Source organism: Morone saxatilis, unplaced genomic scaffold, assembly GCF_004916995.1.
Source record: "Morone saxatilis isolate NCDOM2014 unplaced genomic scaffold, NCSU_SB_2.0 Contig19, whole genome shotgun sequence".
Classification (NCBI taxonomy): domain Eukaryota; kingdom Metazoa; phylum Chordata; class Actinopteri; family Moronidae; genus Morone; species Morone saxatilis.
Genome location: NW_023339751.1, coordinates 4,857,026 through 4,870,735, shown reverse-complemented (window position 1 = coordinate 4,870,735; position 13,710 = coordinate 4,857,026). Strand labels below are relative to the sequence as shown.

Here is a 13,710-nt window from a genome sequence, read left to right as displayed (position 1 = left end):
TGCATGAATACGAGCGTAGTTAATCTGGTGTTCTTGTTGAAAGGCACCATACTCGTGTGTGTGGTGGTTGGGGTGGGCTATGGTCGATAAATAGAAATTGTCATTTGCTCAAAGTCTATTAAAGCACATTGCCCATCATGAGCTCTGAACTTCCTCTCCCATCCCACTGAGTCTAGTCTGTGCCCACATATATTGGTTGTTGTGTCTCTTATGTGAATGCACAGGAAACTGATATATGGATTTACATGCCAGGTTGTAGTAGCCATCCTAAACACAATGTAGGCCCACTGTCTCACTAAATGCTACCGTCGTCCTTATTGTGGATATCTAATATACGGGCCTACCATGACAACACTCCCCCCACCGGTGTTATGATTGTACAGATCATTAGGTGGTAACCTCGTGTGTGATAAAAGTTCCACCAACCTGAATGAATGAATACATGCCACAGATCCAGAGAAGTAGCTTAAACAAGCCGCAGTAAGGCCGAAGCCACATCTCCGGTGACACTCAAAATCAAATGTTAGTGTAGTTGGATGAGAATCCAAGACAAATCACCCCTGACCTCACCTTCCTTTCATAATGCCCGTCTTCCCCGTTTGCTGAGAGAAAGTGGTGTAACGTCTCAACTTTGTTGTCAATAAATTCCATCTTTATCCTTTACGCGCCCACGTTCTTCTTCCCGGCTTTGCCCGGCGACCCCATCAACGGGTACCAATGCCGTAACCTCCGGTAGGTATCCTCCGCGGCACCTTCCTGGCGCCCGTCACCGGGTTTGTCGGTGGGGCAGCCTTCCAGTCTCTCCCGCTTGGGATCACCCCCCTCACGGCTGTCCCCGAGGTGGAAACCCCACTTGGGTCACACACTTGCTCCGGGATCCCGAGTCATTATCCGGAGCCGCTGGCACAGAGGATGCAGTCCTCCCTTGTTCCGGGTCGAATCCTGCCTCCGTGGACGCAACACAACTCCCGGTGTTCAACCCACCGATGTTTGCTTTTTTGATCAGAGCAGGGCAAGCTTTACCGGGGTGAGCGGAGGGCATCCGCTGGGTGCCGGGCGAACAGGGGGAAAGAGACGCCGTCCGGGAATGCTTCCCGCGGCGCCCCCGGGCAAAAAGGGTCCAGGGTCCGAGAGGTGGCGGGAAGACCGGAACGGCACTGGGCTGAAAGGCTGGACGGCCTCCTGCAAGACCCGCGTCCACGGGCCAACAATGGTGTTGAACCACCCGGGGAGTTGGTTCGAACTCACGGGAGGCAGGTTCGACCGAAAGGGAGACTGCTCCTCTGTTGGCAGCGGGTCGGACTACATGACTCGGACTCCGGAGATGATGGGATGACCCCAGCTGGGGGTTCACTCGGGAACAGCGGGAGGGGGTGAAGCGGGAGGAGAGAGATGGAGGCTGCGGTGGTGACGGGGCAAGGATGGGGTACCTACCGGAGGGTTACGGCAATGGTAAACCCGGAAAGGGGTCCGCCGGGGGGCAAAGGCCGGGGAAGAAGACACGTGGGCGCCGGTAAAAGAGTAAAGGGATGGAATTTAATTGACAACCCAGTTCTGAAGACGTTACACCACTGTTCAGAAGAAGGAAGACGGGCAATTACTGAAGAAGGTGGGAGTCAAGGTGATTGGTCTCTGATTTCATCCAACTAACACTAACATTTGGATTTTGGGAGTGGTCCACCGAGATGGTGGCCTCCGGCCTTACTGCGCTATAAGCTATGGAGTGTTGCATGCATTCATTCATTCATTGGTGGGATTTCACACCGAGGTTACACTTAATGATCTGTACAATCATAACACCGGGTTGGGGGAGTGGTTGCTGGTAGCTATTTATGATATCCACCAATAAGGACAGGACATTTAGTGGAGCAAGTGGGTACAGTGTTGTTTTAGATGCTACTAACTGCCAGTAAATCCAATATCAGTTTCCCATGTGGCATCATAAGAGAGCACAACAACAAATTGTTGGGGCAACAGACTAACTCAGTGGATGGAGAGGAAGTCAGAGGCGCTTCTCATGTGGGGCAATGTTGCTTTAAATAGACTTGAGGCAAATGCAATCCTATTTTAGATACCAATAGCACCCAACACAACACCACACACCATGGCTTCTCACAAGAACACCAAGAATTAAATGACGCCTCATTCATGCACACACACACAACACAACACACACCACCTTCATACAACAGGCAGGCAGGCAAGGCAGGCATAAGGAAACGGGTTGGAAGTAGTATCCATCAGTACCCTCAGTGCACAAGGGCGTTCTTGTCAACTGTGAAGCAAGGGTTTGACATACACAGCGGAGAAGGGCAGCAGGAGAGCACCTGAATTAAGGTGCCCAACGCCTGACTACAACCCCAGGGAAACAGATGCAGAGGACACCAAAGAGGCACTCAGACAGAGAGAGATGCTAGGTCTGTTCTGGTGGCATGCATTAATGGCAGTGGTTAACATCCTGGAATGCAAGCACGTTCCGGGCCCCGGTCCTACTGATGTGGTCAAACCCCAAATAAAACTAAAACATGAAGCAACACCCAATTTGACATTAAGATGACAGGACTGTTCTCTGGAAGTCTGCTATTACGAAGAAATGTTTCCACTCAAAAATCACAACTCACGAAAATTGCTCATGATAAAGTGCTGTTAATGTTGGAATTTGGACATCAAAGGCATCTCAGAGAGTTGATCATTTGGAGCTGGGAGGTCCAGCTGCGTGAGGCAGAGGCACAGCGGCTGTTTTGCTGCGGGACACCGACATTTTTCTTAGGACAGTTAAGATACAAACATGAGCATGGTTTTATTGGTCAGGTTGCCGAGAGTTTTTTCAGGTCCTCCATGGTTTTAACTTCCCGAAGCGCCTGTACTGTGTACTCCTGCCAAGTATTGTTCTTTTTTTTCTATTGTATCCCAGACTGTTGTCGTGGAAACTGAGGTGGTTTTTATGTAGGCCTCTATGGGCAAACATGAGCACTATTGACACACTGTTGGGTCGGGGGATAGAGGATTTTAAGAAAAATGTTGCCTACACTAATGTCCAGCCATCACAGAAATTGATACAAGTGGGTGGAGTGGGAAGATTCATAAGTAGACTAAGTTCTCAAATTGGGCTTTGGTAATGATGAAGCCTAGTTTTGTATGTGAAAGGATGGTTGCTAGTGAAGGCATAGGCCCATTCTGTTTTGTTTGTTGCAGCTTACATTACGCTGCCATTACACTTACCACAATACGAAAGGTGGGTAATCCAATTTCCCTGGCGAAAACACACACACACCTTCATACACAGGCAGGCAGGCAGGCAGGCATAGGACGGTTGGAAGTAGTTCCCATCAGTAGCCCTCAGTGCACAGGCTGTTCCCTCTGTCACTGTGAAGCAGGGCTTTGCTCGCAGGCGGCAGCGGGCCTGTAAGGTGCCAACAGCTGACTAAACCCCAGGGAAACAGATCAGAGGACAGCCAAAGAGCACTCAGACAGAAGAGAGATGCTAGGGTCTGTCTGTGCATGCATTATGGCAGTGTACATCCTGATGCAAGCGTCCGGGCCCCGTCTACTGATGTGTCAAACCCCAAATAAACTAAAACTGAAAGCAACACATTGACATTAAAGATGACAGGACCTGTTCTCTGGAAGTCTGCCTCCATTACGAAGAAATGTTTCACTCAAAATCCACAACTCACGCACACAATTGCTGCCATGATAAAGTGCTGTTATGTGGAATTTGACATCAAGGCATCTAGAGTTGATCATTTGGAGTGGAGGTCAGCTGGTGAGCAGAGGCACAGCGGCTGTTTTGCTGCGGACACGACAATTTTTCATTAGGACAGTAAATAAACACCATGAGCCATGTTTTATTGTAGTGCGAGAGTTTTTAGTCCTCATGTTACTTCGAAGCGCCTGTACTGTGTACTCTGCAGTATGTCTCTTTTTTTTTCTATGTATCCCAGACTGTTGTCGTGGAAACTGAGGTGTCTTTTATGTAGGCTCTTGGCAACATGAGCACTATTTGACACACTGTGTGGATAGAGATTTTAGAAAATGTTGCCTACACTATGTCAGCCATCACAGAAATTGACAAGTGGGTGGAGTGGGAAGATTCATAGTAGACTAGTCTCAAACTGGTTTGTATGATGAAGCCTAGTTTTGTATTGAAGGATGTGCTAAGTGAAGCATAGGCCCATTTGTTCTTGTGTCATGCAGCTTTACATTACGTGCATGTACACTTACACAATACGAAGTGTAACTCCAATTTCTGGCGAAAATTACCCAATAAATACTTGCAGTTCCCTTTTCGGTTCCATTGTTTCTCCAGAAAAGGTGACGTTTTAATTTTTGCTCTGTCATGTGACTGTGCTCGATGGGCTGTGTTTGTGACGGACATTTTGACTTGTCGTAGCCGGAAAAGCACAGGTGTTATTAATACCATAAATTCTGGCTCCATTCCATTTAGGTGCCTCAATAAGCCACACAAGTGACCCGTGTGTGCACAGTACCGCTCTGAAACTGGCTCCCCTAGATGGAATGCATCCATTATTAATGTTATTGTTTACACCTGGGCTTTTCTTGCTATATGTCTAGTGATCAATCAACAAAACGCTGATTATTGATTGTTTGCCAAACTTTCACTGGCTCCAGCTTTTTAATGTGAAATGTGCTGCTTTTTGTTGTCTTTATATCATGAAAATGTAGTATTTTGGGATGTTGAATAGTTGTCCGGACCAAACGAGCAGTTTGAAGAAACTACCTTGAACTCCAGGAACTTTCCAGGGATTTAAACTAGCAACTGTGTAAACACGATGCTACCTTTGGGGCTGGTGTTTTAACTACCAGCTGACAAATCCAGATAGAAGCTGAAAAGTAAGGCCACAAAGAGCCACTGTTTTTCTTTATTATTGTTATGAATTGCAACTATATATACATGTATATGTATATCTTATGGTGTTTTGTGTGACAGAGGAACCAATTACAGCCTGAGCTGACCCTGCCGTCATTAATATTTATGAGAAAATCAACAGAGCATGGAAACTTATTAAAGCATTGTGTAGGTCTAGTTTGTGCTGCCACCTAGCACACTTAAGTTGACAAATTAGTCCTTTTCTGTCTTGGATGTTGGCCAACACAGCAGTCCCTGTTGTTAGAGCCCCCTCTGTAGCTGCTGCAGAGCTAATCAAGGGAGATAGTAGTGGAAGAGGATGACTGGAGCTGTGGAGTTCATTACCTGTTTCTGTAATGCTGCATTAGCAGTCGGTGAGGTGAATCATGGGTGAACCAGCCAGAGACCCCCTTTTTAAACACCGTTCTTCAATACACACACCAAAAACCTCCACATAATTAAGGTTTGAAGTGTGCCGGTGGAACAAGCGTGGTGTAGCATTGAACCAGTGTAGCAGGAGCTGATCATCATTAGCCTTTCTGTGCTCTGTCGTCATATTATTACACACAAAAGGCAATTATACGATCAGCTTCAGTGGGCAGATATAGAGGATGGGACTGATATGGCCCATAATGAACACAGTGTTGGAGCATGATGGAGTAGACCAGCATGAATGCCTCATTTTTTTTAACAGCTCAATAAAATACTTAAATTTGAATGTGATTGGTCTCCTCCTCCTCACTCTGCCTGATGGGAGTATTGCACTCCAGCTTACAATGGCACATCTATCAGCTAGCAGCGGCTTTGCACTGTTCACCAAGGTGATGGTTATGGCACTGTGCCTTCACAGCATCAGACTCATCCGCCACAGAACTTATGACTCACTTAGATAAAAAGGCTTTCTGCGAGTTCACTCCGGTGCAGCCTTGTAGTGTGTTTGGTCCTATGTGTGTGCGTGTTGGATGGAGTTGAATCTCATTGTGCTTTTCCTCTACAGTAGGGTGTTTGAATGTGAGTGTGTGTGTGCTGTATAATGAATGACAAGGCGGCAGACTGTGATGGTGGCCTCACGTTTCACCTCCTGCGTGTTAAGAACGATTCCTTGTGTCCTCTGTCAAGACTGGGTTACCGCCACTCCCGCTGCAATCGGTCTCTAAGCTATGTCACTCTCTCTATTCTGGGAACCTTATCTCATGTTATTTTAGCTTGGTTTGTGCTATACGTCAGAGTTCACTACGGGGGGATTTGTACATTTGTGTGTTTTCTCGGATAGGTCATTTTCTTTTTTCCAGGGGTTCACTTTTGGAATCTCTAATATTCCCTTTCCAGTAGAGATCACTTATGTATGAGATAAGGGTAATCCAAGCCCCAATTTGGAGAACCATATCTTTTCTTTTTTTATCTTTACTCTTGGCCCATCCACTCTCACTGTCAGATATTTGAATCCTCTTCTTTCTCTTTCTCAGGCCTATGAACTCTCCACCCTGACGGGAACCCAGGTCCTGCTGCTTGTGGCCAGTGAAACGGGCCACGTCTACACTTTTGCCACCCGCAAACTCCAGCCCATGATCACAAGCGAAACGGGCAAGGCTCTGATCCAAACATGCCTCAACTCACCGGACTCGCCGCCGCGCTCTGATCCCTCCATGGACCAGCGCATGAGTGCCACGGGCTTTGAGGAAACGGACCTCACCTACCAGGTGTCTGAGTCGGAGAGCATGGGCGACACAAAGGTGAAAATCAAAAAGTGGAAAGGTCTGCTAATGCAGACCGGTCCTCCAGGTGGTCAAGACAAAAATGAAAAATACACTCCCATCTCTTTTGGGAAAATCATAGCTTCGAATCCCTGAAATTGAATTGACTACTTTCTCTACTAGTCCCCACAGCCCCCTGCTTTCACCAAGAATGGTACTTTAGTTAAAGTCTTTGTGACTCACTGCTCTCTAATGGAGACATGAATTGCAGTGCAAATTAAAAAAGAGAAGGAAAAAAAAAAGAACTGATAAAGCACTATAGAGTCAGTAGTGGTGGATATAGTGGGAAATCTCTCCAAAAAAGGCTAGACTAGCACAGGAGGAGAGCAAATAAATCAAACCCACAAGCAGTTGTGGAAAATAATCTTTGTCCTATTGTAAACACAGTTTTGAACTTTTGCCTGTTATATGTGAGGCCTCTGTTTTGGACATGTGGTTTGGTTCTGAGCACAAAGTAATTTTTTTAATTAAACCAAAACGTCTCAGTACTCCTTCAAAGGGCTCTACACTGCGGGGAGAGCCAGATCAAATGTAGAGTACGGCATTATCCCACTTACTAAAGGGAGCTGTCTACACTTTCTGACCTCTCGTCCAGGAAAGCCTCGTAACACCCTGAAAGATAAATCACTGCAGGTCTGGGTTGTGTTAGGATGAGAAACATGCGGCCTGCTGTATGGAGGACTTTGGTGTTTATCTTTGATTTTGGAGTTGACTTGCGTTCATGCATGAGACACTGAGATAGTTAAACAGAACTTCTATTTCTGAAAATAGTTGAATATTACACATTTTGTGCAGTTTTCAAGCTTCTTAACCTTCTAAAAAGGTTTGTGACAGAAATAAGATGAAATGATAAAAGCAAAAAGTTCTTTCCAAAGTCCTCATCGTTATTATTCGCTGGCGTTCCCAAAAGAAAAGCAGCAGTCTGCGTCCCTGTATTTCCAACTACATTACTGCAAGTGTTCTTAAACCTCGAGTCTTGACATTTTGAAGTGAAGGGATAAATTCATCAGCAGACACACTCCACTGTCCACACCTTCGCGCAATCACGTGCTGGAGGCCGAGATTCCCTCCAGTGTTTACACGGCTTAAGTACGCCCCTTTGAAGACGGACACTTCCAGGCCTGTTTGCCTGTGTGCTGTTTTCACAAGGCGCTAACTAACACATACCATACACCGACAGGGATGAGAGATCAACCTTTGCATGTTAAGCCACTCTCATGCCCGCTCTGCTCATTGATAAAAATTAGATTCTGCCTCTGTTGCCATATATGGTATGGTTTCCCTGCCTGCTCTCTTGGCTGAGGCCCCTCACATTCCTTATAAGCTGCAGCTGTCTTTGGAGTCCTGTGATCCCCCCCCCCCCCACCGCCCCCCCCACTCATTTAGTGATATGGAAGGGAGGTATGGATGTAGATATGAGCAGGTGGAATGGAAACATTCGAGCGATACTCTATGTTTCATGGGATATCTATTTAGGTGGCCGGCAATGACGCTGTGACCTCTCCACCCGCTGCAGTTATGAGTGTGTGAGACCGGCATTGGCTCTGTGAACACTGCTGAACACTAGAAATTGTCACTGTGTGATCCATGTCAGGATCAGCGCTGTTATGGTTAGGACACGGCAGGTGGATTTGGAGGCCTCCTTTCGAGGGATTGTTTCTGTGCAGTAGGTCTGATGCGTGGTCGCTGTGTGCACCTCTACAGCGTCTGGACACGATTCATCAAGAGAGGGAGAGAGCAGTATGTCATACATACAGTCTGAGCTAGTCTAAACAGTTCAGGGTTTGCAGTGGCTGGTGGGGGAAGTGGAGGACATTTTGGAGAAGCACAAGCGAGAGGCTTACGAGATAAGTGAAGCAGACATCATTTACTGCAGTAAGCATTGCTCATAAAGTCACGTGACAGTAGAAATTGTGGTGCTAAAAGTCTCTTTCCAATATTAATCTTGCTGGATTAAAAGAGAAAGAAATGGAAATATTTTAAAATATCAACAGCAATTGATGTTGTAACTCTGCATCCATTTTGTTATTTAGCTGTGCATGTTTTAATATTCTCATGGCTAATGGGCGCAAGCATCGCTGTAGTGGCGTTTGATGTGGAATCTTTCAGTGGTTTAAAATGTTCATATTAGAGCTGACATTTTCTCTCCCGATTCCGATACCTGAACTCAGTGTAAGGATTACTGATCCTATACCTAGCATATTGATAAATAATGCAATATTGTGGATTGGCCAATATCTGATACCGTTCTGGTGTATTGTATTGTATTCAATCTTAAATTAAGAATTAAACTTCATGTTTTGGGGCTAGTCCACCAAAATAAATGCCTAACAAAGCTGTCCCACAATGTTTAGCATGTAACCTGTTTTAGCTTTAATCTCAAGGCAGAAGTAATTTCATAAAGGCGGTCCAATACATGATTTACAGTTTTCTTCTGAATATCAGTGTGAAAAAACATGCTGGCTGCTCTGGAAATGAACATTTCTCCTGAACTAGTCTGCAAAATGAGTTTCCAGATACAGCTTAAAGCGTGTATTGGGTGGTGCAGTTTCAGAGTCATGCTTTGTATCACCCCACGACTTCTTGTTTTCTTGGTTGATAGCTTTGTGTGAGTGTTTGTTAAAGTGTGAGACTTTGGAAAGGCTGTGAATAACATTCATTATCATCTAATCATCTGCCGATTGCTCTGATGCATATCTAGCTGGGCTGAATTGATTCTCGGGGTCAGTGTCACCAGACCTCAATCTGCTGCCGAAAACTGAGCTGCAAGATGTAATCGAGCAGTGAGAGAGGAGAGCATGGGCTTCTTTCTAGAAACAGCATTTGGCATCTACTTGCAGCAGTTACACAGGGAAGAATCATCGGTTCCTCTGAGGGTGTCTTTCGTTGAGCACAATGCAGTGTTAAGATAAGACATTAAGTTAAAAGGTGCATGACTTATTTTGTCTGAAAAATCTTCACTTTGTATTGCTATTGCTCTCTCGGCACATAAGTATGTAAGACTAACAGCCGAAGACAACGCTTTAAAGACTCCTGGGAAATGTAATGTCTGAGGTAGATGTGAATGAGGCAGTTCGCGGGAAAGTGGTGACAACAAAAATGAAATATTTCACCAACAGGACAGAGGACATAGTTTGTGACATACCCCGGCAGATCTTTGGGACTGTTTACGCGGCTGCTTCTTAATATTAGACGTGCCGACACTACAGATGTTTTTATGCTTTTTGGGTTATTTTTGGAAGAGAATGGCAAATCCCACAACTCGTTTGCTTAGAGGATCTAGCTTAGGATAGAATTCTCAGTAATAAGTCTCCTCTGGTTTCCTCCCCCCTTCTGTCCTCCCTTACTCCATCCGTCTCCCCCACGCTCCCCCACTGCTCTGGCTGTCAGCGCTATTGCTGTTGTAATCCTGGTGAAGTTTATTTGTTTCTCTCCTCATTAGCACCGATCACATTGCCTTTGCCACTTGAAAATGTTCCGAATGAGGCCACTGTACAGTTGACATGTATGTTATTTCTGCATTCTGGCTCTTTAGACGTCCCATAACTGATTTTACAGCCTCTTTATTCAACATACTGCAGTCATGTAATGTGTATGAATATGAATTGCTCTCCTTAGAGAAATAAAGTGATCTTTATAATTAATTCAGTCCTAAGAGGAGAACTGTACATTCAGAGATAAAATGTGTATCATTTTTACAGTTTTCTTATGACTTCCAGTATAACTGCTGTTGTTAGGGCAGAGCAGTGGCTTGAGTGGGTGACAAGAGAATCACTGAGATAATGGAAAGTTAATTTACTCTGATATGTGCTCTTATCACACGGCTGCTCCTAGACAGACTGTAGGAAGTGAGAGGTGGTGGTGGTGGTGGTGGTGGTGGTGGTGTTAGAGGGGAGAAAAGCAACGTTATGTCACCCCCCACCAACCCCCCCCTTCCACCCCCTTATTTTACAGCAAGCAACTGGACAGGTCAGCCGCCATTGGCTGCACCTCCTCCACTTAGGCTGCCTTGCCTTTTTTAGCAGTCCCAAATGGAGCTGCGAATTCCATGTTGCTGGCAGGGTGACAGACTGGGAGATGGGAGCCAGCAAATGGGAGATTAGACGAGGACCAGGCACCAGTAAACTGCACAATGGGGCTCTCCAACCAACACTGGACTAGCTTGCCAGTTGTCACCTTCAATTTGGAATGATTAATCCCTCATGAATAGGGAATCATTTGTGTCCTTCTCTTTTTAATTACTCTTTCATTTCCTCCTTCTGTAAAACGGGCTCTTTGGTATGATGTCGGTGAATGTAAGGAGGGCGACGGAGGCTTTTATTATTTTACCATATATAGGACCTTTTAAGAACGTCCTCAATTTAAGAAACCAGCAGAAACCGCTGCCTAACCAAAGAACCTAGAATTGTTGGGTGTGTATGTATTAGATCGCTGGTGTCTCTAAAGGTTTGTATTTATTGATTGCTCATATGTTCACAGTTGATAAAGGAGGGTTATGATCTATAATGCTTGAGATCTTTCTGTTGCTGCGGTATAATAATGTCCTTCTCTTGTAAAATGGATTACTTAGGCTGCACCGCCACTAAGAGCACCCCCCATAAGATGCTGAGTCCAGACGCCTCCATCCGCACAACTATAAATTGTGACTTCATTCATTACGTTGTACACCTCATTACACTAAGTGAATTGTTGCCCCAGATTGGATCCTGACTGTAGCTACTGTTTTTTTTTTTTTTGGTCAAATCAAGGGGGGCAGTAGTGAGGATGATTTGAAAATAAGTGGTATAAAAGCAATCTGGGACAAAGTAATCTGGGACAAAACTTTAAAAAAGAAATTTAAACTTAAACTTTTGAATTTTTGGAAGAAAATCTCTTCACCAGTTCTTCTTCAACTCAAAATAATTGTATTCACTATGAATTAATCTGCCTTATTTTAATACATTAATTGTATTAATTGGGAAAATGTCAGACAAAAGTGACAAATACCATCACAACTTCCCAAAACCCAAGGTGACATCTTCAAATTGCTTATGTTGTCTGACAAAAAGTTCCAAATATTCCATTTAAGATACAGAAAATCAGCAAATTCTCACAAATAAGAAGCTAGAACCAGGTTAAGTAAAAATGACTCATTATCAAAACATCTGCAAATTCATACCGGTTGATTAATCGACTAATTGTTTCAGCTCGAATAAATTGTTATGTATATGCTTGTCAGACTTCCAGTACATTTGAATATTGCAGTGGATGGGGTCCATTTTCAGCGATGGAGATGGTGTGATGTGTCAGTGTGTCAGAGTGTATTAGGAGGAGCGGGAGATGGACAGGACTGAAGGAGGAAATGACCGTGCTGAGGCTTTAGCTACGTGAGAGATGATTCTCTGCTCTCACTTCTGGTCTGAAGGAATGCATTACACCACTGTGGCCTATGTTTACTATGCGCTGCCTTGACTATGAAGTAAAAACCAGTTCTGTTTATAGACACAGGCTAGTTGAACAGAAGACATGAAGATGGTGAAACAAAGCAGTAGGTCAGTGGAAGCTCGCTATATAGGTCAGAGATATTGGCAGTTTGACTTGACTCTAATATTACAACATAGGTTAAAACTTGGATGATCAATCAGCTTGCACTTTCAGAAGCCAAACTCTGAGCAAAGCTAGAGCAGCCTCTTATTTCTCCATTGAGCAGTTTGTACTGAAAAGCTGGAACACAGTGACCTTGTACCTTTTAGTGAGCCATATTTCTTTTTTTACAGGATTTCAGTCGTTCTTGTACGGCCCCAATAGTGAACAGTCATATGGCGTCAGTCTCTACACGTGTCCTCCTGTTGCCTCAGCTGGCCCACAAAGGGTTAATTCCCCCCCAGAAGTGCTCAGGTTTCTCGTCAGCTGTCTGTACCCTCAGCTGTTTGTACTCTCTATCACTCCCCTATCCTGTCCTCTGTCCCCTGTCCCGAACCTCACACAGGTCTCACTCTGCTTCCCCTGCCACACACAGACACAGTCTCTGCTACTTACTGTGGCTAAAAAGTGCTACTTGCTACCACGCCGCTGTTACTTACTTTATCTCCCGCGTCACACAGAACTGTTTGCTTGATTTATTTTACCTGTCAACATGATTTGCATTGATATAAGTAAACTCCACGCCAATGTGGGGTTACTCCCATTTGTCTTGTTTAGTTTATTTGAACATTAATGAAAGAGCTATGACTTTAACAAAAATTGGAGAGTCTCCTGGGAGAAAGAAGCCATGGTGACAGCTGTGTCATGGTAATCACCCTGTGATGAATAACATGCCTAATAGTTGGACAGTACATGGAAGATGGATCGTCGCTGTGTGAATTTATTCAGTTTTCCTTTTTGGTTGAAACAACAACTGAATCCAACTGAGTCCTCTGTGTGGCCCTCCCCCTTTCCAGCTGCTGTTTAACTAAAGAGGTAAAGGACCTTGGACTGTCAGAGCCCCTCAGCAGGGCCAGGATCTGAGCTGCAGACCGACTAACTGCTCAGCACTGTAGTTTGGGTTTTGTATACCCTTGTGGATTCAGAGCAGCTTGTATAAGACACCACCTGCTTAGCCATCTGCACACCATGAAGCCCAAAAGACACTGAGTTAACTACGACACACTTGATGATTTGTTAGATTTTTAACTTGTATCAAATAAAATATCATATCATATCAGTCATTACAGTGAGCCATACTAGCAGCAGACTATCTTTTATATTAAGATATGAGCAGAGTGTATCGTGGCTGAAGACTCGGAGCCAGCACTTACAGTAGTTCCACTTGCATGTTTGCATGGTAGTGTGTGTTTGGAAGGCCTTATCAGTGGAGTCCACGCTGGATCCTCCACCTCTCACCCATGTAATCAGTCACGTATAAAAACCAATAGTGGTTTGCTTAGAGAGGTTGGCCTAGCCTGCTTCTATCCTACCTCTCTGTTATTAATAATGAATGTGTAGTCAGAATTTCAAGCAACACACCTGTCTGCTGTGACACATGAATGTGTTTCCAGATAAACCTAAACCTGTATAATTCGCTCACCTCATCAGTTATACTGCTGCACTGTGTGTGCTTGGAATCTG

The 13,710-nt window shown here is 44.8% G+C and overlaps 1 protein-coding gene across 1 annotated transcript in view; it reads left to right on the top strand.

Moving 5' to 3' along the window:
* Positions 1-13,710, top strand: part of srfb (serum response factor b) — a 25,145-nt gene that overhangs the window by 996 nt on the left and 10,439 nt on the right. Inside the window, 2 exon segments of the mRNA XM_035663499.1 lie at positions 1,557-1,609; positions 6,337-6,603. Coding sequence (XP_035519392.1) covers positions 1,557-1,609; positions 6,337-6,603 — 320 coding nt within the window.